The 19,686-nt window shown below is 45.7% G+C and overlaps 1 protein-coding gene across 2 annotated transcripts in view; it reads right to left on the bottom strand.

The window, feature by feature from the left end:
• Positions 1–19,686, bottom strand: part of COL11A2 (collagen type XI alpha 2 chain) — a 154,186-nt gene that overhangs the window by 10,845 nt on the left and 123,655 nt on the right. For both annotated transcript variants that reach the window (XM_069746316.1, XM_069746315.1), the window contains 14 exons: positions 17,532–17,585; positions 17,368–17,421; positions 17,164–17,271; positions 12,346–12,435; positions 9,990–10,043; positions 9,601–9,708; positions 6,960–7,067; positions 6,743–6,796; positions 3,599–3,652; positions 2,570–2,677; positions 1,219–1,272; positions 1,074–1,127; positions 205–258; positions 20–73 (listed from right to left, as the gene is read on the bottom strand). In XM_069746316.1, the coding sequence (XP_069602417.1) occupies positions 20–73; positions 205–258; positions 1,074–1,127; positions 1,219–1,272; positions 2,570–2,677; positions 3,599–3,652; positions 6,743–6,796; positions 6,960–7,067; positions 9,601–9,708; positions 9,990–10,043; positions 12,346–12,435; positions 17,164–17,271; positions 17,368–17,421; positions 17,532–17,585 (1,008 nt within the window). The remainder of the gene's footprint in view (positions 1–19; positions 74–204; positions 259–1,073; positions 1,128–1,218; positions 1,273–2,569; positions 2,678–3,598; positions 3,653–6,742; positions 6,797–6,959; positions 7,068–9,600; positions 9,709–9,989; positions 10,044–12,345; positions 12,436–17,163; positions 17,272–17,367; positions 17,422–17,531; positions 17,586–19,686) is intronic.

Genomic DNA, 19,686 nt, shown 5'->3' with positions numbered 1-19,686 from the left:
TGACGTCCTGATCACTCACCTTAGGTCCGGATTCTCCTTGGACACCGGGGACGCCGGTCTCACCAGGCTCTCCCTACATATTGGAGAGATAAGAAAGATCTTTTCACACAACCCATTTGGGCAATTTCCAATTTGACTTCAAGGGATGGGGTTTTTTTTCCTCTTGTTTTTTTTACTATGTTTTCACGAATAAAAGAGACTCACCTTCTCTCCCGGGGGTCCCAAGTTTCCAATTCCACCAGGAGGACCTTGAGGTCCCTGCATAGAGAAACACAATCATTAAAACGGAACCTGTCACAATTTTTCTTTAAATGTTTTGGGTCTAAGGTGTAATGTTTCTCGATGTGGAGAGTGACAAGCCAAGCCTGGCATGTCAGAGTGAGGAGACTTATTAGCCCATCATTCTCCTCTTTGAACTTTATGTTAAAAAGTGTATTTATAAATGTAAAAAATAAAAAAAATTAATGTTTGTTCTTTTTTTCTTATAAAGTTTTAACTGAGATGCTCAGGGCAGGCATTTTTATTTGCTGGTGTGTAAGTGGCAAAGCACGACACACACATTGCAAATACGGCAGCGACAGGGAATAGGAGGGTATGAGATTGATAAAAACACGGTGATTAGCTAATGATACAGTGACCGATAAAGCCGGCCATACACAGGCAATAGTCATAGTCATGTCTCACCAGACTCCACCATAAAGAAGCATAAATGGCCGTCAAGTTACATATTTATTCTGTGTGAGGAGGAGAATCCGTACAAGCAAACTAAGAGTTGGCATATTGATTGCTGGAGGGCCCGGTGGTCGGACCCCTCACAGTCAGAAACCTGTGAAATCCTGTGGATAGGAAATATTGTCTTCTGATTTGTGCATAACTACATAGTGACACCATTAGAGGGATGGCGGTGGAGGGCAACCTGATGGTCCAGAAGGCCACAGTATGGCCAGTACGTCCTATATTGTGAGGTCTCAGTACCATGAGGTTAATGAATAGTTCTAATAGGTACTGATCCACACTAATCAGCCATAGTGACATAAATCCAGGCATATAGGCGGCAATGTGTAATAACTCACATCAGCTCCGTTAGGTCCTGCAGGTCCGCGAGGGCCGGGGGGTCCAGGGGGGCCCTGAGAAACAACAGAGAACATTTATATAAAGAATATACTGTACATCCGAGACACAAGTACATGATGCCGAACAATACACAATCGCACTCACCATAGGGCCCACGTCCCCTGTTTCTCCCTTCTCCCCAGACGGGCCGGGCAGCCCCTGTAACAGAAGAGGAGCAGGTGGATTACACCCTACAATCTAATGTACAGATTATAATCCTGATGGACGTGTGCAGCGGAGCTTGTTCTGTAACCGTCCATTCAGCGCCAACCCTGCAAATAGAGTAAATCCAGTTCTTGTCCATTTTCAGTTCTATATTTCCCCTTATTTGAAGTCTCTCATGTGCCCAAACTCAGTATATGGATTATTAGTATACCCGTCTGTGCAGCCGCCAAGGCGAGATCGTGACCCCCAGAAACTTGTCACTGATTCAGCAAAACTAAGGATAAATCTTCAGAAAACATTCACTGATGCATTGAAACCGATCCATTATCTACCGAGATCCTTCCCTGATTCTGCCGCCCCCGGGGTCATGTTCTACCAGAACCTTGGCCTCATCCAGCCATCACAATACCGCCATATAGTCATTGTTCTCCTTTCGCAGATCAAGCAACGCCGGTTATGAGCCACCAAGAAATAACAGCTATCCTCAGGACATCTCGCTGCCTCATTGCTCTGTATTAGGAGCAATGCATTATTAAAGGGACGGTATATTATTGTTTCCCATCATTCTAAGGTGAACGCCAAAATGTCTACACTTCCTCTTTTCACTCTTTCAAAAATGTCAGTATAAAAAAAAAACAATTTCCAAAATTTGCTGTAGCTTTAATATCCAATGTTTTAGTATATGGACAATATTAATATATAATAATACCATATAAATCATATAAAAAGAACAGTAGATGACAATGTGATGAGATATAATGCTGCGATTTCTCAGTAGGTATATTGAGAATGTTAAAGGTTTATTCCCCATCTTTATAAATGAGGATGGTTGATTAGATCTTGTAAATATAAGCCGTTTTGCAATTTATTGATTACTAAAATTTTCACACATTCTTGACATATTAACACTTTTCTTTTGTTTACAGCTTGTTGCTTTGGAGACCGACCACCGCTGGACAGCAGGACATGTGCAGCGCTTACAAGTTCAATAGAAAACAGTCTGTAAGCGCTGCTCTGAAGTCGGCCAGGATTGCGCTGTCACCTACTAATCCCGATCGGCTTCAGCCCTTAGAAGTTAGACTGCAGCGGTGGTCGGTCTCTTAGACAACAAGGTGTAAACAAAAGAAAGGCGTCAATATCTCAGCAATTTTAGTTCCCAGTAAATTACAAAGGTGCTTGTTCTTACACACACTATCAGACGATAGTCATCTATGAGGATGGAATATCCCTGTAACTGCAGACGCTCTGGACAATTTACTGATCCATCCTATGGCTCCTCCATACATCTCACCTGTAGTCCAATGGGTCCTGGAGATCCGGGGAATCCTCGGGTGCCTTCATCTCCTTTCGCTCCAAAGATTCCCTGCTGTCCACGAGGGCCGGGCTCTCCATCAGCGCCCTGGACAGAGAGAAATATCGGTGAATTACGGCAGGACCGGGTCACGGCTCCGGTTCTGGGCTCTGGCTTTATATACAGAGGTGCATTGTCATGTAGAACAAGTCTTCACTAGTTATTATAATGGAGATTACGGTATTTAATTTTTTTTAAAGAAATATCCGGCTAAATCAGATGAATTGTTTTAAGGTTTTATTGTGCTTCGTCATCACACACTTTTATTTTTGGTGATCTGACATTAATATTGTTCTGACTGGATAAGATGAGAAGTCGAAGAGCAGATCTGTGACAGACCGAGCAATGTCAATTATTAATGTGATCGTCCTCCATCGCTCAGTGACGATGGACATATCTTATAGGGAATCCGTCACTGGTTTTTATATCTATGGGGACGCGCTCAATCATTTCCTCCCTATGATTCCATCCACATATTGTGGAGAAAGGAGACACAACAGTTTTCATTCTGCCGGTGTAAATTGTGCCTGGAGAAGTCCCCAGGGATAAGAAACAGCAGGTTTCATAGGGCGTCATCAACAATGACACAGGGACTGATTTTACGGCTCAGTCCTTCCTGATTTTATAGAGAAAGAAGCGGTGACAGATCCTCCTGAGCATTGATAAACTGTCCTGAATGGTCAAACATGGCCGTCATTACACCCTCTAATATATGGAGCTCTAGCTCATAATTTTTCACCCTCTGTCTATAGATTTTCCTCTGTTTTAATGACAATACTACTTGACATTCTAGAAAAGAAAACCATTGAGGGGAACCAAGATCTACAGAACAACCATAAAATCCGCCGGTAGAGTTTGGATAACAATAGAAATGTTTCCTACTTTTTTGGGAATTAAGAAAATAGAATTTGCCAGTTTGTAGATATTATGATGCAATCGTTGCTTTAATTTATATTACGTGATACTTACCGGGGTCCCTGGTTGTCCTAAAGGACCGATAGGACCGGGGGGACCAGGAGGACCCTAAAAAGAAGAGGAAAATGTAATAAATAAGAAACTGGATTTGTTAATAAGAGCATTTCTGAACGTCATAATGTGGCTCCAACAGGATCAGACTATTCTGTAATGTTAGATAAAAGATATAAAACCGTTGGGTTTATCGCACGAACATCCAGAAAAGTGACATAATAAGACGTTTCCTCATAACATGGAGGAAATATTAGGGGACGTCAGACTCCGCGGCCTCAATGTTCATTGATTGTCAGACAAATAGGAACATCTACAAATTACATGAAACCTGTGAGATATTCTGGAGCCGCTGTTCCCCTATATCTGTAGGTCAGGGGTTGTGTGTCTTGTGTGAATACTATAAGAGGAAGGCATGGTGCAAGGACTGTGGATTTTACATGTGAATTCACACAGGTAAAATCCACAATGGTTTATAGGACCAGGTATGTGGATGAGATTGAAAAAAAAAATTCCAAACATTTTTTGCTTAGAAAGTGACCGGCAGTGTGAATATTTAAAGGGGTTGTAATAAACTGTTGTCCCCAGCAGTAGGTTTATGTAGTAAAACTAAAACACTGCTCGTTACTTACCCTCCCTAGGTCCAGTGTTCCTGGTCTCTGTTGTTTGTCTGCAGCCCTGACATCACTTTGACAAGGTGCAGCCAATCTCTGATCAGTGGTTCTGATGATGTGGATGGAATGAGCCACTGAGTTCAGTGATCGGTTGCAGTGTTGTCAATGTTGACATCAGCGCTGCAGACAAACAACAGAAACTGGAGCACCTGCAAGTGGGAAACTGGAAAAGCCCTTTAAATCTACAGGATGACAATTTTGGATCTAGAAAGAGCACAGATATTTTTGAAGATTTTCCACCTTCTAATTTCAGTGTGGGGACATGAAAGACAATGAGGAGCCTTGATGCAGGTTGGGCGCTGGCATATTTTGACTTCCTGCATTTTTTTCATCTTTACAGGGTGCAGCCAGGTCCTGTAGTTTTGGTCTTGTGGGGAGCTGGAGTGTCAGTGTCTGTGGGGTTCACTTACATAGGGCTGGGCAGTGCAACTGGTCTAATAGCATGGATTTGACCAATAGAGGGTCAGGGAGACACTGGGCACCACACGTATCAGTGTGATTGGCAAATATTCTGCTGCTGCTTTCCTGGGCCCCTAGCCAATCCATGTTACTGGCCACCAGCAGTGAAGTTATACTGCCACCAGCGATGACGTGTCACTGGCCACCAGCGATGACGTGTCACTGGCCACCAGCGATGACGTGTCACTGGCCACCAACTATGACATGTCACTGGCCACCGGCGATGACGTGTCACTCGCCACCGGTGATGACATGTCACTGGCCACCAACGATGACATGTCACTCGCCGCCAGCGATGACGTGTCACTGGCCACCAGCGATGAAGTGTCACTGGCCATCAGCCATGACGTGTCACTGGCCACCAGCCATGACGTGTCACTGGCCACCAGCCATGATGTGTCACTCGCCACCAGCGATAACGTGTTGCTGGCCATCAGCCATGAGGTGTCACTGGCCTCCAGCGATGACGTGTCACTGGCCACCAGCGATGACGTGTCACTGGCCACCAGCGATGACGTGTCACTGGCCACCAGCCATGACGTGTCACTGGCCACCAGCCATGATGTGTCACTGGCCACCAGCGATAACGTGTTGCTGGCCATCAGCCATGAGGTGTCACTGGCCTCCAGCGATGACGTGTCACTGGCCACCAGCGATGACGTGTCACTGGCCACCAGCGATGACGTGTCACTGGCCACCAGCCATGACGTGTCACTGGCCACCAGCCATGATGTGTCACTGGATGATCGGTCACATGTCTATAGTGGTCGGGCTGAGGGACCGTGGAAGTGTGGCAGCTGGAGTGGCAGTAAATTGTAAGGTGAGTTCTCTGCTTCTTTACTTTAGTTGATCAGCTTGTAGAATCCACAAAGATAAATCCACAGCAAAATCTGCACAATAGGTATGGATTTGCTGTTGCAGATATTAGAGGATTTACTGCAGGTTTTTTTCTCCACAAATCTGACCCATGTGAATGCCCCCTCAGTATCAAGATATTATCTCATAGTTATGTAATACTCACATCTACATTTATCATGGCAACCATTAAAAATTGTACAAGTGTTCTGGTGAGTCCAGTTCTATCACCAGCGAATACTATAGGAATATCAAAGTTATGTATTCATGTGGGAATAATTCTGAATATCACCCAAGGAATAAAACAACTTAAGTTTCCCAACAAACGTTATGTAGAGAGAAAAGAAAATGTCTCATAGAGAATTGTATTAAGGTGAATCTCAGAGCCCGGAGCTCAGGATCAGGCCTGGTGTTACAGGCGTCACAGTGATTCTGAAGTTCTACATTGTATATGCTATGTACATACATATGTTGTTTGTAGTTGAATCCACTCTCTGGGTTGGACAGACCATGTCTAGGTTCTTGGTGTCATAGAAATGTGGTCAGGTTGTCTATAAAGTAGGTTAGGTCAGTAATGTCGCCCTCATGTACCCTGTTTGGTGCTGATTCCTAGAATTCCTAGGATTCAGACGCTTCCCCTATGATTTTGCCCACATACCTAACATATCCTCTGTTTTCTGCTTTGTTATGGGGGCACTGTGGAATCTACTCCATCCCCAAAGGTTGTGCTGAGTGTATGTCTGTCTGCATGTACGGGTTTTTTACATGTCTATAGTCTGTGTTCCCTTTTCATGTATTTTGTCAGAAAGTCATTTTGAGCAGTTTGTAGCTAAATATTGGCAGAATGTGTGATTAGCGATATTCTCCTACCCCTGACCTAACCCTGGGTGATTGTGATATGCTGCCCGATTACGTAGACGAAGTCCACAATGAAGGTATTTCCAAGATGTAAGGTTGGCGACCACTGAACGTTTTCGCCTGTATACCCCAGTATGTACCGGCCATGTTTCTAGGGCATAATAGGTGTAGCAGAGCGTACGGTCACAGTCTCAGGACACCTTGGCTTAGGAATGTTGAGAAACAATGGTGAAACTGGTAAAGGAGACGTCAGATGAGCTGATGTGAGATCTGCGTGGTCTTCATCCTTACAGATACTTACATGTTCTCCTTTGTTTCCCTTGGCTCCTTTCGCTCCATGCTCACCAACCTCACCCTGTAACATGATATAGATAATATTAGACGTATTTTCTATACCCCATGCTTTATAGAGTTTAGTCTAAATAAAGAGACATGAGTGAATAATTACAAGAGGAGATTCTGGTTTTCTCTGGAGTTTTCTTTGAACATCCAAAAAGCAAACAAACATTGAAGTTTACCTTATCTCCATCCTCCCCTGAGATTCCAGGAGGTCCGGCCGCCCCAGGAAGACCCACAGGTCCCTGCACCCCATCTCTACCTGCTGGGCCAATGGGACCCTTCTCCCCCTAGAATAAATGGAGAATATATGACATCAATCATAATATAGATATCAGAATGCAAACAGCAAAAACACCGAACAATAGACACAATATTCAGTAATTCCTCTGGTATAAAGTGTTTAAATACAGTAAAATGCCACAATATATCTCTGTATTCATCTTGTATCATTGTATAGACTGACATTGAATCCATATTGGATTTATTTTGGGTCTTATGTGATGTTCCAGTATTTCCCTGGGTCACAGAATAATCTATATGGACTTTATTGTATACTAGACTCAGGAATGGACCTCATATATTATATAGAGTCAGGTCATACCTGGAGGCTTAGGAGCAAATGTTCTGTGATAGATAAAAAAGCTTCATGGCCTGAAGGATAATATACAACCCAATATAGAAATAACAGATAAATAGTCTATGTACCAAGTGTGTAGACAGGCGTATGGATGGACGTGTAGGCAGGAGGATGGACGTGTAGACTCGTAGGGGGAAGAGGAAAGTGCAGCGGCCATATCAGCGGAATATGTCAGTGCCTGCCACAGACTTAGGCTACTTTCACACCAGCGTCGGGCTCGGCCCGTCGCAGTGCGTCGGGCCGAGGTTACCGACGCTAGCGTTGTTTGCGCCGCACAAGGGGTGCAGCGGATGCAGATTTTCATCGCATCCGCTGCCCCATTGTGAGGTGCGGGGAGGTGGGGGAGGAGTTCCGGCCGCGCATGCGCGGTCGGAAAAAGCGGTCCGTCGGCAGCAGAAAACGTTACATGTAGCGTTTTTTGCTCCCGGCGGTCCGCCACAGCACGGCGCAACCGTCGCACGATGGTTGCGACGTGTGGCAATGTGTCGCTAATGTTAATCTATGGGGCAAAAACGCATCCTGCAAACAACTTTGCAGGATGCGTTTTTTCCCATAAACGACGCATTGCGACGTATTGCAATTAACGCTAGTGTGAAAGTAGCCTAAGAGGAGCCTTATATGTCATGGACTCCTGTACCCCAACCCTGGACATATCCCTATCCCCGACCAAAGAGCCTGATAGGTCATGAACTCCTGTACCCCAACCCTGGACATATCCCTATCCCCGACCAAAGAGCCTGATAGGTCATGAACTCCTGTACCCCAACCCTGGACATATCCCTATCCCCGACTAAAGAGCCTGATATGTCATGGACTCCTGTACCCCAACCCTGGACATATCCCTATCCCCGACTAAAGAGCCTGATATGTCATGGACTCCTATACCCCACCCTGGAAACATCCCCTATCCTCTAAAAGGAGCCTAATATATCCTGGACCTCTATATGCCTCCCTCCCCCACCCCCCTATTTTTACCATATGATTTGGCAATGCTAATATGTACTTAGTCCTGCCAATAAAGCTCATTTGAATTGAATTGAATTGACAGGTGTATGGACGTGTAGATAGGTACATGGAAGGAGAAATTCAGGAAATCCTTTGTACCTACTGCTATGGGGATATATAATGATTTCCCAAGGGTGGTAGACAACAATGACTGATTGCAGGTGTACTAATGTCAATTAACAGTGACTTATATACCTGTACTACCCACATTTATTTGTTATGTAATGTTGGTATACCTGTGCAAGATTTGTGTCCAAATATTTTATGTACTGCTGGTTGTATTGCTGCTGTAATACCGTAATTTGTCCCGGGATCAATAAAGTGTATTGTATCATATACAGGTTCATGGACTTGTAGACAGGTTCACGGATGTGTAGATAGGTGCATGGAAGTGTAGACAGGCGTATGGACGTGTAGACAGGTGTATGGACGTGTAGACAGGTGTATGGAAGTGTAGACAGGTGTATGGAAGTGTAGACAGGTGTATGGACGTGTAGACAGGCGTATGGACGTGTAGACAGGTGTATGGACGTGTAGACAGGTGTATGGAAGTGTAGACAGGCGTATGGACGTGTAGACAGGTGTATGGACGTGTAGACAGGTGTATGGACGTGTAGACAGGTGTATGGACGTGTAGACAGGTTCACGCATGTGTAGACAGGTTCATGGATGTGTAGACAGGTGTATGATTGTGTAGATGGGTGCATGGACGTGTAGACAGGCGTATGGACGTGTAGACAGGCGTATGGATGTGTAGACAGGTTCATGGATGTGTAGACAGGTGTATGAATGTGTAGATAGGTGCATCGACGTGTAGACAGGCCTATGGACGTGTAGACAGGTGTATGGACGTGTAGACAGGTTCATGGACGTGTAGACAGGTTCATGGATGTGTAGACAGGTGTATGAATGTGTAGATAGGTGCATGGACGTGTAGACAGGTGTATGAATGTGTAGATAGGTGCATGGACGTGTAGACAGGTATATGGAAGTGTAGACAGGTGTATGGAAGTGTAGACAGGTGTATGGAAGTGTAGACAGGTGTATGGAAGTGTAGACAGGTGTATGAATGTGTAGATAGGTGCATGGAAGTGTAGACAGGTGTACGGATGTGTAGACAGGCGTATGGACGTATAGACAGGTATATGGACGTCATGCCCACCCAGGTTTATACATACGGGAACACCCTTTTCTCCGGCAGCGCCTGAAGGTCCTTGAGGGCCCGGTCTTCCTGGAGGCCCAATTGGTCCACCCTGGCCTGGTCCACCTCTCTCTCCAGGAGATCCCTATGGATAATATCAGTAATTGGTGACACAAATAAACAGGAAAATATTTATTTATTTAATTAAAAGTGACAAAAACAGAAAAATGCCATAAAGATTGCATGACATAACACCGCAGTGTATCCTGGTGTAATAATTCTGATTGCATAATGTGTCAGTAATAACTATATTTCTAAGTAATGGAAATATTAGTTTGGGATATGCAAAATATATCCATATAATCAGAAATATATGTTCTCTATCATGGAAGGAAAGTGTAATAAAGAGGACGTGAGTAAACTTACTGCTGGACCAGCGGGACCGGCTGGACCTTCATTACCCTTCAGGCCTGGACCACCCTAAGAGATAAAGAAAAAGGAAATATATAGTGATTTTACCTGACAACTCAACACAAGAAATATATATCTTTGTACCATGTTAGCCAGTAGATAGAATAGTATTTAAAAAAATATTAAGATTCTATGCCTGATGAAGGGACATGAGGATTCCCAAGCGCCTGCAACCATCTTTTCAGTTAGCCATTAAAAACATATCAACCACTAAGGACTCAGAGGTAGTCAGAGACACACCCCCTGCCTCCTCATTGGTTCAGGCTGGTCCCTCCCCCTACTTCTCATTATAAATTCAGAATACTAAACTATCAGCGAGAGAACGGTAGATGGGCTCTGGAGCGTTGCACTGAGCTGGAAAGAAAATGCATCTGCAGACGTTTCAGCAAAATATAAACATTTCTGTATATTATATCAATGCAAAGTTTCTGATCAAAACAAAACTGCAGCCTTCAGATTATAGAAACAGTATTCAGTGTTTTGTGTAGACGGTAATAAAAAGTGCATCAGATATGGCTGTCATCCACCTCGTTACTGTGTGTCTTCTAACGACGTGTCTTCTAATTTGTCATTTATCTTGTATTCTTTTTAGTTCTACTTTTTTGATAAATTTTAAGTTCTGTTAATTTTGTTTTAATACATTTTGTAATTTACATTATTTAAGATTAGGGATTATCAGGAGTATAATTTTTTTAAAATAGAAAACGGTCTTTAAGAATTCAGAGACCCGGCAGCCGCCTTCATGCTTACTTCAATATCATTTAAAGGCTGAAAAAGAGGATTTTGTCTTTTTCTATGTTCTGAGATCTCTAGAGAAGAAGCAGAGTTGTCCAGTTCTAATTAATGTATTCAAAATGGCAGCCAAATAGCGCTATGTATTAAGTCACACATGGCTGATTGTCACATCTATGTCTGCCGGCGATGGGTCAATAATGGATCATTCAGGCCGAGCAGTAGTTGTATCTATATCTCATGCAGGTGACAAATAAATCATATTATTATGTATATTACTTGGTGCCTCGGCTCATCCTCCAGGACGTCACCGCTGGTAAATATAGTGACATGAGTGACGGTCCTCACGATGGTCTCCATGTAGTAAAGTTGTTTGTACATTTTGAAATCATAGAGTTTGTATCTAATGTGCCGGCAGCCGTAATGATTTGCGATGTTCATTTGCTTTTCTTCAGCTGCTATTTGGATGGATCCACTAATGATTAATTCTGATTATTTCTCCTGATCCTTATAGGCCGCCAAAACCAAGCAAATAATAGAGAAAAAAGCTAGAGCACAACCAGACTAAGCAGCGTGGGACTGGAGAAGAAGGATGAATGTAAGAACGCTAGTCCAGAAAGGCCGTACTGGGCCCCGGGCCATCAAGGGAGGCCGCCATGATGGGGTCACGTGCGAGCATTGGGGCCACAGGGGGTTAATAGGCAGTACAGGGTTAAATGGTCTGCGTTGTGAGTTTTTGAATTGGGGAGGGGGAGGGATCAAAAAAGGGGAGGATAGGAGGAGCTGTGGGCTGAGAGCCTGTAGGGCGGTTAATAAGAAAACCGCCAATTCCACGTCACTCACTTGGCTGGAGCGTTCACTCACCTGCCTGTTTGCGAGTGAACGAAGCTCCCACCCACCCTCCCTTATTTTCTGGGTTGGTAAAATTTGGTAATTTTGTTCGTCGGGCTTGATAACGGTACTTATGTTTTACATCAAATGGTGAATGTTAATTTCTGTCATAGCGGTAAGGCGGGGGAGGGAGGTCCTCGAAGTTGGTGGAAAGGGCGATGGCGGATTGCAGGGGGGGGGGATCTCTATTGGTCTTGGACTCCCCCGGAGTGGATTATGAGTGGATGTGGTCGATCATTCGGTGGAACGGATAATTATGGGACTTGGTATTTGTTGGTTTTGGCCGGGCTGGTCAATAGCTGCCTCCGAGCTGGTGCTTTGCGGCTGGGGGTAAGACTAAGCCTGGAGGCCAAAAGGAATATAAAATGGGAACATTGGAAATCCTTAATTTGTGGCTTCGAGGACCACCCCTTCCTAGTTTGGGTTGTTGTTTAATTTTTGTATTGTATGTTAATAAAAAGGCTGCTGTGGCCATTTAATCCAAAAGCTGGTGTAATGTCATTTTTGGGTGTTACAACTGATGTTATTATAGGGTGGGAGTGGTATAGATAAAAGGGTTTGGGAGAAAGGGTATAGTTATCAGAGGCGCTTGTGAGTCAAGTGTACTCCACACGTCCTGACATCCTCCTGCTGGTGATAGCGATGCCGCTACTACCATATTATTAATAAGTACAGGTCAGTTACTCACCGGAGTACCGGGCAGGCCTCTCTCTCCAGGAAATCCTCTCAGACCCGCGGGGCCATCCTTTCCAGGGACACCAACACCACCAGGATCTCCCTGTGAAAAAAAAAATGAACGGAAGTGTAAGAAATAATAAAATAATGGGGTAAGAGCGAAAAGAACATAATGATCAGCAAGAACCTTATGACCTTATGGTGAATGAGTGGATTATCGGCTTACAGAGGTTCCTGTCAGGGGGGATAAATTAGTGATTGAACAGTCAGTTCTTGAAGTTGATGTGTTGGAAGAAGGAAAATAGGGCAACAGAAAGGATGTGAGCGAGTCTGACAGTGGCCAATGTGTGATTGCTAGATGACTGGATCACAGCATCTCCAAAACAGAGTATACGGCAGGTCTTCTGGGGTGTACCCAGTATACGGCAGGCCTTATGGGGTATTCCCTGTATAGAGCAGGTCTTGTGGGGTATTCCCTGTATACAGCAGGTCATATGGGGTATTCCCTGTATACAGCAGGTCATATTATTATTATTATTATTATTATACATTTTTATAGCGCCATTTATTCCATGGCGCTTTACATGTGAATACGGGGCAGATATAGACAAATACATTAAACATGAGCAGATAACAAGGCACACGAGTACATAAGGAGGGAGGACCCTGCCCGCGAGGGCTCACAGTCTGCAGGGGGTGGTGAGGATACACTAGGAGAGGGAAGAGCTGGCTGTACGGCTGTTCAGTAGGTTGAGGATCACTGCAGGCTGTAGGCTTGTCGGAAGAGATGAGGCTTCAGGTTCTTTTTGAAGGTTTCTATGGTAGGCGCAAGTCTGATGTGTTGGGGTAGAGAGTTCCAGAGTATGGGGGAAGCACGGGAGAAGTCTTGGATGCGGTTATGGGAAGAAGAGATGAGAGGGGCGTAGAGAAGGAGGTCTTGGGAGGATCGGAGGTCGCGTGTAGGTAGGTACCGGGAGACCATGTCACAGATGTATGGAGGAGACAGGTTGTGGATGGCTTTGTATGTTAGTGTGAGGGTTTTGAACTGGAGTCTCTGGGCGATAGGAAGCCAGTGAAGGGCTTGACACAGGGGAGAGGCTGGGGAATAGCGGGGGGACAGGTGGATTAGTCGGGCAGCAGAGTGTAGGATGGATTGGAGTGGTGCCAGAGTGCTAGAGGGGAGTCCAGAGAGTAGGAGGTTGCAGTAGTCGAGGCGGGAGATGATAAGGGCATGCACTAGCGTTTTTGCAGTGTTGCGGTCAAGGAAAGCACGGATCCGGGAAATATTTTTGAGTTTGAGACGACAGGAGGAGGCAAGGGCTTGGATATGTGGCTTGAAAGAGAGGGCAGAGTCGAGGATCACCCCGAGGCACCGGGCGTGTGGGACTGGGGATAGTGAGCAGCCATTGACATTGATGGATAGGTCTGGTGGAGGGGTAGAGTGAGATGGGGGAAAGATGATGAATTCTGTTTTGTCCATGTTCAGTTGTAGAAAGCGAGCAGAAAAGAAGGCTGAAATGGCAGACAGACAGTGCGGGATTTTGGTAAGCAAGGAGGAGAGGTCAGGTCCGGAGAGGTAGATCTGCGTGTCGTCAGCGTAGAGATGGTACTGCATACCGTGGGATTCTATGAGCTGTCCCAGGCCGAAAGTGTAGATGGAGAAGAGTAGGGGTCCTAGAACAGAGCCTTGAGGAACACCGACTGACAAGGGGCGAAGTGAGGAGGTGATGTGGGGGAGGGAGACACTGAATGTTCGGTCTGTCAGATATGACGAGAGCCAGGAAAGGGCCAAGTCTGTGATGCCAAGGGATGAGAGGATTTGTAGCAAAAGGGAGTGGTCTACAGTGTCAAAGGCAGAAGACAAGTCCAGGAGAAGGAGGACAGAGTAGTGTCGCTTGCTCCTGGCAGTTAGTAGGTCATTGGTGACTTTAGTTAGGGCAGTTTCAGTTGAGTGATGGGAACGGAAGCCTGATTGTAACCGATCAAAGAGGGAGCAGGAGGAGAAGTGGGAGGACAGTTCAAGATGGACGTGTTGCTCCAGCAATTTGGAGGCATAAGGGAGAAGAGATATTGGGCGATAGCTAGACACAGAGGATGGGTCGAGGGAGGGCTTTTTGAGGATGGGTGTGATCTTGGCATGCTTGAAGGATGAGGGAAAGACACCTGTTGTGAGTGAGAGGTTGAAGAGGTGCGTTAGGGTTGGGATGAAGACCGTGGAAAGGTTAGGGATGAGGTGGGATGGGAGCGGGTCAAGCGTGCAGGTGGTGAGGTGTGATCTTGACAGGAGGGTGGAGAGCTGATCTTCTGTCATGGTGGAGAAGCTGGTTTTGGAGGAGCAGGGTTGAGCAGCTAAGAGGGGCAGTGGGCGCTGTGGGCCAAAGCTTTCTCTGATCGTATCGATCTTCTGTTTAAAGAAAGAGGCGAAGTCATCAGCAGAAATGAGGGGGGAGGGAGGAGGTGCGGGGGGACGGAGTAGAGAATTGAAAGTGTTGAAAAGCTGTTTAGGGTTGTGGGACAGGGAGGATATGAGGGATGAGAAGTAAGTTTGTTTTGCGGCAGTGAGCGCAGACTTGAAGCTGGCGAGGGACTGCTTGTATGTAGTGAAGTGGTCGGCAGAGTGGGATCGCTTCCATCTCCGATCAGCAATCCTGGAAGCCCATCTCAATTCTTTGGTCAGGCTGGTCAGCCAGGGCTGCCTGTTAATTGTACGAGTTTTAAGTCATATGGGGTATTCCCTGTATACAGCAGGTCTTGTGGGGTATTCCCTGTATACAGCAGGTCATATGGGGTATTCCCTGTATACAGCAGGTCTTGTGGGGTATTCCCTGTATACGGCAGGTCTTATGGGGTATTCCCTGTATACAGCAGGTCTTGTGGGGTATTCCCTGTATACAGCAGGTCATATGGGGTATTCCCTGTATACAGCAGGTCTTGTGGGGTATTCCCTGTATACGGCAGGTCTTATGGGGTATTCCCTGTATACAGCAGGTCTTGTGGGGTATTCCCTGTATACGGCAGGTCTTATGGGGTATTCCCTATATACAGCAGGTCATATGGGGTATTCCCTGTATACAGCAGGTCATATGGGGTATTCCCTGTATACTGCAGGTCTTGTGGGGTGTTCTCGGTATACGGCAGATTTTGTGGGGTGTACCCATTATACGGCAGGTCTTATGGGGTATTCCCTGTATACAGCAAGTCATATGTGGTATTCCCTGTATACTGCAGGCCTTGTGGGGTGTTCTTGGTATACGGCAGATTTTGTGGGGTGTACCCAGTATACGGCAGGTCTTATGGGGTATTCCCTGTATACAGCAGGTCATATGGGGTATTCCCTGTATAGAGTTGGTCTTATGGGGTATTCCCTGTATACAGCAGGTCTTGTGGGGTGTTCTCGGTATATGGCAGATTTTGTGGGGTGTTCTCGGTATACGGCAGATTTTGTGGGGTGTTCTCGGTATACGGCAGATTTTGTGGGGTGTTCTCGGTATATGGCAGGTCTTGTGGGGTGTTCTCGGTATACGGCAGATTTTGTGGGGTGTTCTCGGTATATGGCAGGTCTTGTGGGGTGTTCTCGGTATACGGCAGATTTTGTGGGGTGTTCTCGGTATTCGGCAGATTTTGTGGGGTGTTCCCGGTATATGGCGGGTCCTGTGGAGGGTTTCCGGTATACAGATAATCTTGTGCTGATTTCTCTAACGGCTTTGCCACTTTCAGCAAATACTGTTACAGGAACATAAGACGGTTCAATGTGCTCCAGATCTCAATCTAAGATTGGGGTCACACGGGCATATAAAAAAAAATCGGTCTGGTTCTCCAGAAAAGTGGGACAATATTTATTTCACTTGTCATCCGTTTACAATCTATTTTACTCAGCAGCTATTAATCTTTTACAGGACCATTTATAGTTTTCTATGTTACACAATTGTATCCATAAAAATCGGATGCCGTTCTGATGGCCCTTATGGAATCTCATTTTTTTCTCGCACCAATCAGATTTTGGAGTGAAATTGCAGAATGCTGCAGGTTTGTTCTTATGACAAATACAGCTGAGAGAAATACGCAGGTCTGCACAGCATCACTGAATAATATTGGTCTGAGTGCAATCACTCTTGTTATCGGATTGAACTCGTCAGAGTTATACGCTCGTGTGAGCGAGGCCTTACAAGCATCCTTGGGATGAGCTGGAATATAATGGCCGCACCGAGACACTTACACAATCGGCTAATGACAGGTATCACAGCACACCTTCACAACTCTTGTGGTGTCCAATTAACAATGCATCGTATTCAGAGGAAAACGATAAAGATGTTGGATTTTTTTTCAAGTTAACGGCGATCACTATGTATCTGAATACATTAGAGTTGTTTTGGTAGCTCCGGTGGCGTACATCAGACACGTGGAGTTATGGCTGATTGCTATGAGTACTATGTAGTTTTTCTATATGCAGTAAAGTTTTTTTGTTAGAATACGCCATCACTTTATAGTAGGTTAAGATCCAACATCTGAGACCCCCAACGATCCTGAGAATGATGGTCTGCAGCATTCATGTAGTGCTATGAAGGAACCGCAGCTCAGCCTTATTCATGCGCATGGGTCCAACTGCAGATCACAGACAGGCGGCCAAGAGCCACGTGGTTCAGGGAAGATTCCCAACGCCCTTCATCCTTTGGGTTGGTCTTAGGTCTCACCGTGATCATAAAAGTAATGGCAAATCCTAGTGACACACAATTTATGAGAGAGCCCACACCCTTAACCTTAAGGTGCATAATTTATTGTCTTGTGGAAATATTTGGGCTTGAAAGTGAAAACAGAAGTTCTATTTGCTCACCTTAGTTCCCTCTTTACCAGATGCACCGGACAAGCCCTGCTCTCCTGGAGGTCCTGGGGGACCTGGATGTCCTCTCTCTCCCATTTGGCCAGATTCACCTTGAGTACCCTGCGTACAGACAGAAATTTAGAGAAAAGATCTATGACAAGACATGCAAGGTCCCAAATCAATGACCTGATAAGAGATGTCCAGTATATATCGTACCTGTGGTCCCACAACACCAGGAGGTCCAGTAGTTCCCATTTTACCTTGGAAACCCTGCAAAGACACAAAAGGCGAGCAATTATATGTTCTGGTGGCTTTAAGATAGATATATGATAATGTCAGAAGCTTCTATCCGCTCATCACCAGGAAATCTCAGGACTCACCACTTCTCCCCTCTGGCCGGGATGTCCTGGGATCCCATCCTTTCCTGGGGGTCCCTAGAGAAGAACAAGAAGATGGAGAAATAAATGTATTGTCCTCTCTACTGAGAGAGGCCATGTCCTCCGGTGATCAATGTCTCCAGAGTGTTGGTAATAGTGACATTGGTGATTATTTATAATGCCATAGGTTTACCAGTAGTACCTTCATCATTACAGTCAGTGCGGTCACAGACCGGTATTCTTGTTATTAAAGCCTCATTCACACTGGTCACATGGCTTTTGATTCACATGAGACATATGGTGGATCAGTTTTGACCCATGTTGTAGTAAATTCTGATTGATCTTTTATGTCAGTGAGATCTCTCAGTTTTTTGTTTTTTTCCAAATATGCAGGATAGTACCGGACACGGAAAACCTCAAGGAAGGGAATCTATATCTATATGATAATGTTTGTTAAGCGTTGTGAAATATGTTATTATTATTATTATTATTTATTGTTATAGCGCCATTTATTCCATTGCGCTTTACATGTGAGGAGGGGTATATGTGGCACCCCTAGGGGTATTTGCCACAAAAATAGTTACTGACACTAAATACAAATATTAAGATAGCAAAACTGCACTACCACCTCCGGCCAGAAGGGGGAGCTCCAGAGACTCCTCTTGATCCATTCTGGTCTGAGAGAAGAAATGGCAGTTGGGCTAAGGAGCTGATAGTGAGAGGTCATACAGCTGAATTTCTAACAGCCCTATGACGGTTTCCAGGCCCAAATCACCGGCCTGAGGAGAAGAGGGACAGAGAGAAAGGACATTGTGAGAACCGGGTAGCATTAATCACTACCCAGAACAGGCGCAAAGACGGATACCGGATCCGTGGCTGTATTCATTATATATAATACAGCAACCGGAAAAACGTGAGGTGATATCAGCTTCACTAGGGCCGGACGCAGCAACAGACACAGAGTTCAGCGGTACTCCCGGAGGGGGTAAACCGATAAAAGGACTCGGGTTGCCCGTCGAACCAGGACCCGGAGGGGACAGATTGGGCCGGCAGCCAGTTCACATACAGCAGCAGGGCCACACAGAAACTGCGTACAATAAGAGGCAAAGACCCCGGCAGGGTCAAAGTAACTCAGAGTTCCCATACAGACTCCGGTGACAGGACTGGTTGTACATCCCTTTATGTTGAAGTAAACTGGTTAAACGTTTCAGTGCCTCAGTCTTTCATTTGGATAATAGCCATCTATCCAGGATCGGGATCATCACCGCTGGGAGAACCTGCTGCTGATCAAGTAAGTGCCTGTTCCCTCATGATACCCCTTACACTGTGCATTGCCTGAGGCCACAGCACCGGGTCAAGCCACCCGTGACATCCCCCTCAAGAGACAGACCGCATTGGTCCGGTGCTGGGTACCCCGGTCTCCTGGGCGTCACAATTGGCGTCACGAACAGGATCTAGCCAGCCCGTATACCGGGTATTGTGTGCCGTGATTGGAGCCCAAAACTGTGAAAACTTGGATGAAAAATCTTGAAAATTTACTTTATTAAAGAAAATTCCATTCCCCATTGAAAACTATTGAAAGTGACTTTTCCCCATTGGTTATAATGGAGTAAAGATGGCCGCCATCCCCTGAGGTAATCACCTCATAACCATTAGGCACGAGACTGTTAATTGAGCTACGCCATCACCTGAGCCCCAGTCTGACTGAAAAACTTCAGAATCCGCCATTACAGAGCGCGCGGCGGACGGGAGCAGCAGGGGGCGTGTCATTGTGGGCGGCACCAAGCTGAGCGCTCTGACGTCAGAGCAAGGGGAAAACCAATCCTGCTGCACAGCGGAACAAATCTACACTATCCCGAAGAAAGCGGAGGACCGGAAGGGTCCGGATTAACTAAGGGGGCACAGTATGTCGCAGCACGGAGACACCGCAGCACCCGGCGGCGCTAATGCAGCTGAAAGACAGAGTGTCAATAGAGAGTCCGGCAGCGCAGCGGTGCAAGGAGTGGCGCCCATCATGCCGGTGCTGATGCCATATACCCCGGGTGGCCCGTGGCTTCCAATGTATGAGGGTGAGCCTAATACCCTTGACGATTTCAGAGAAAAGATGCTGGCCCATTTTGACATGTTCCCCGTGGGTGAAGTTCAGCGTGTTAGTCTC

This window comes from Ranitomeya imitator, chromosome 2 (assembly GCF_032444005.1).
Source record: "Ranitomeya imitator isolate aRanImi1 chromosome 2, aRanImi1.pri, whole genome shotgun sequence".
Lineage (NCBI taxonomy): Eukaryota > Metazoa > Chordata > Amphibia > Anura > Dendrobatidae > Ranitomeya > Ranitomeya imitator.
Note: the sequence above shows the minus strand (reverse complement) of the source record. Positions and strands in the feature narration are given on the sequence as shown.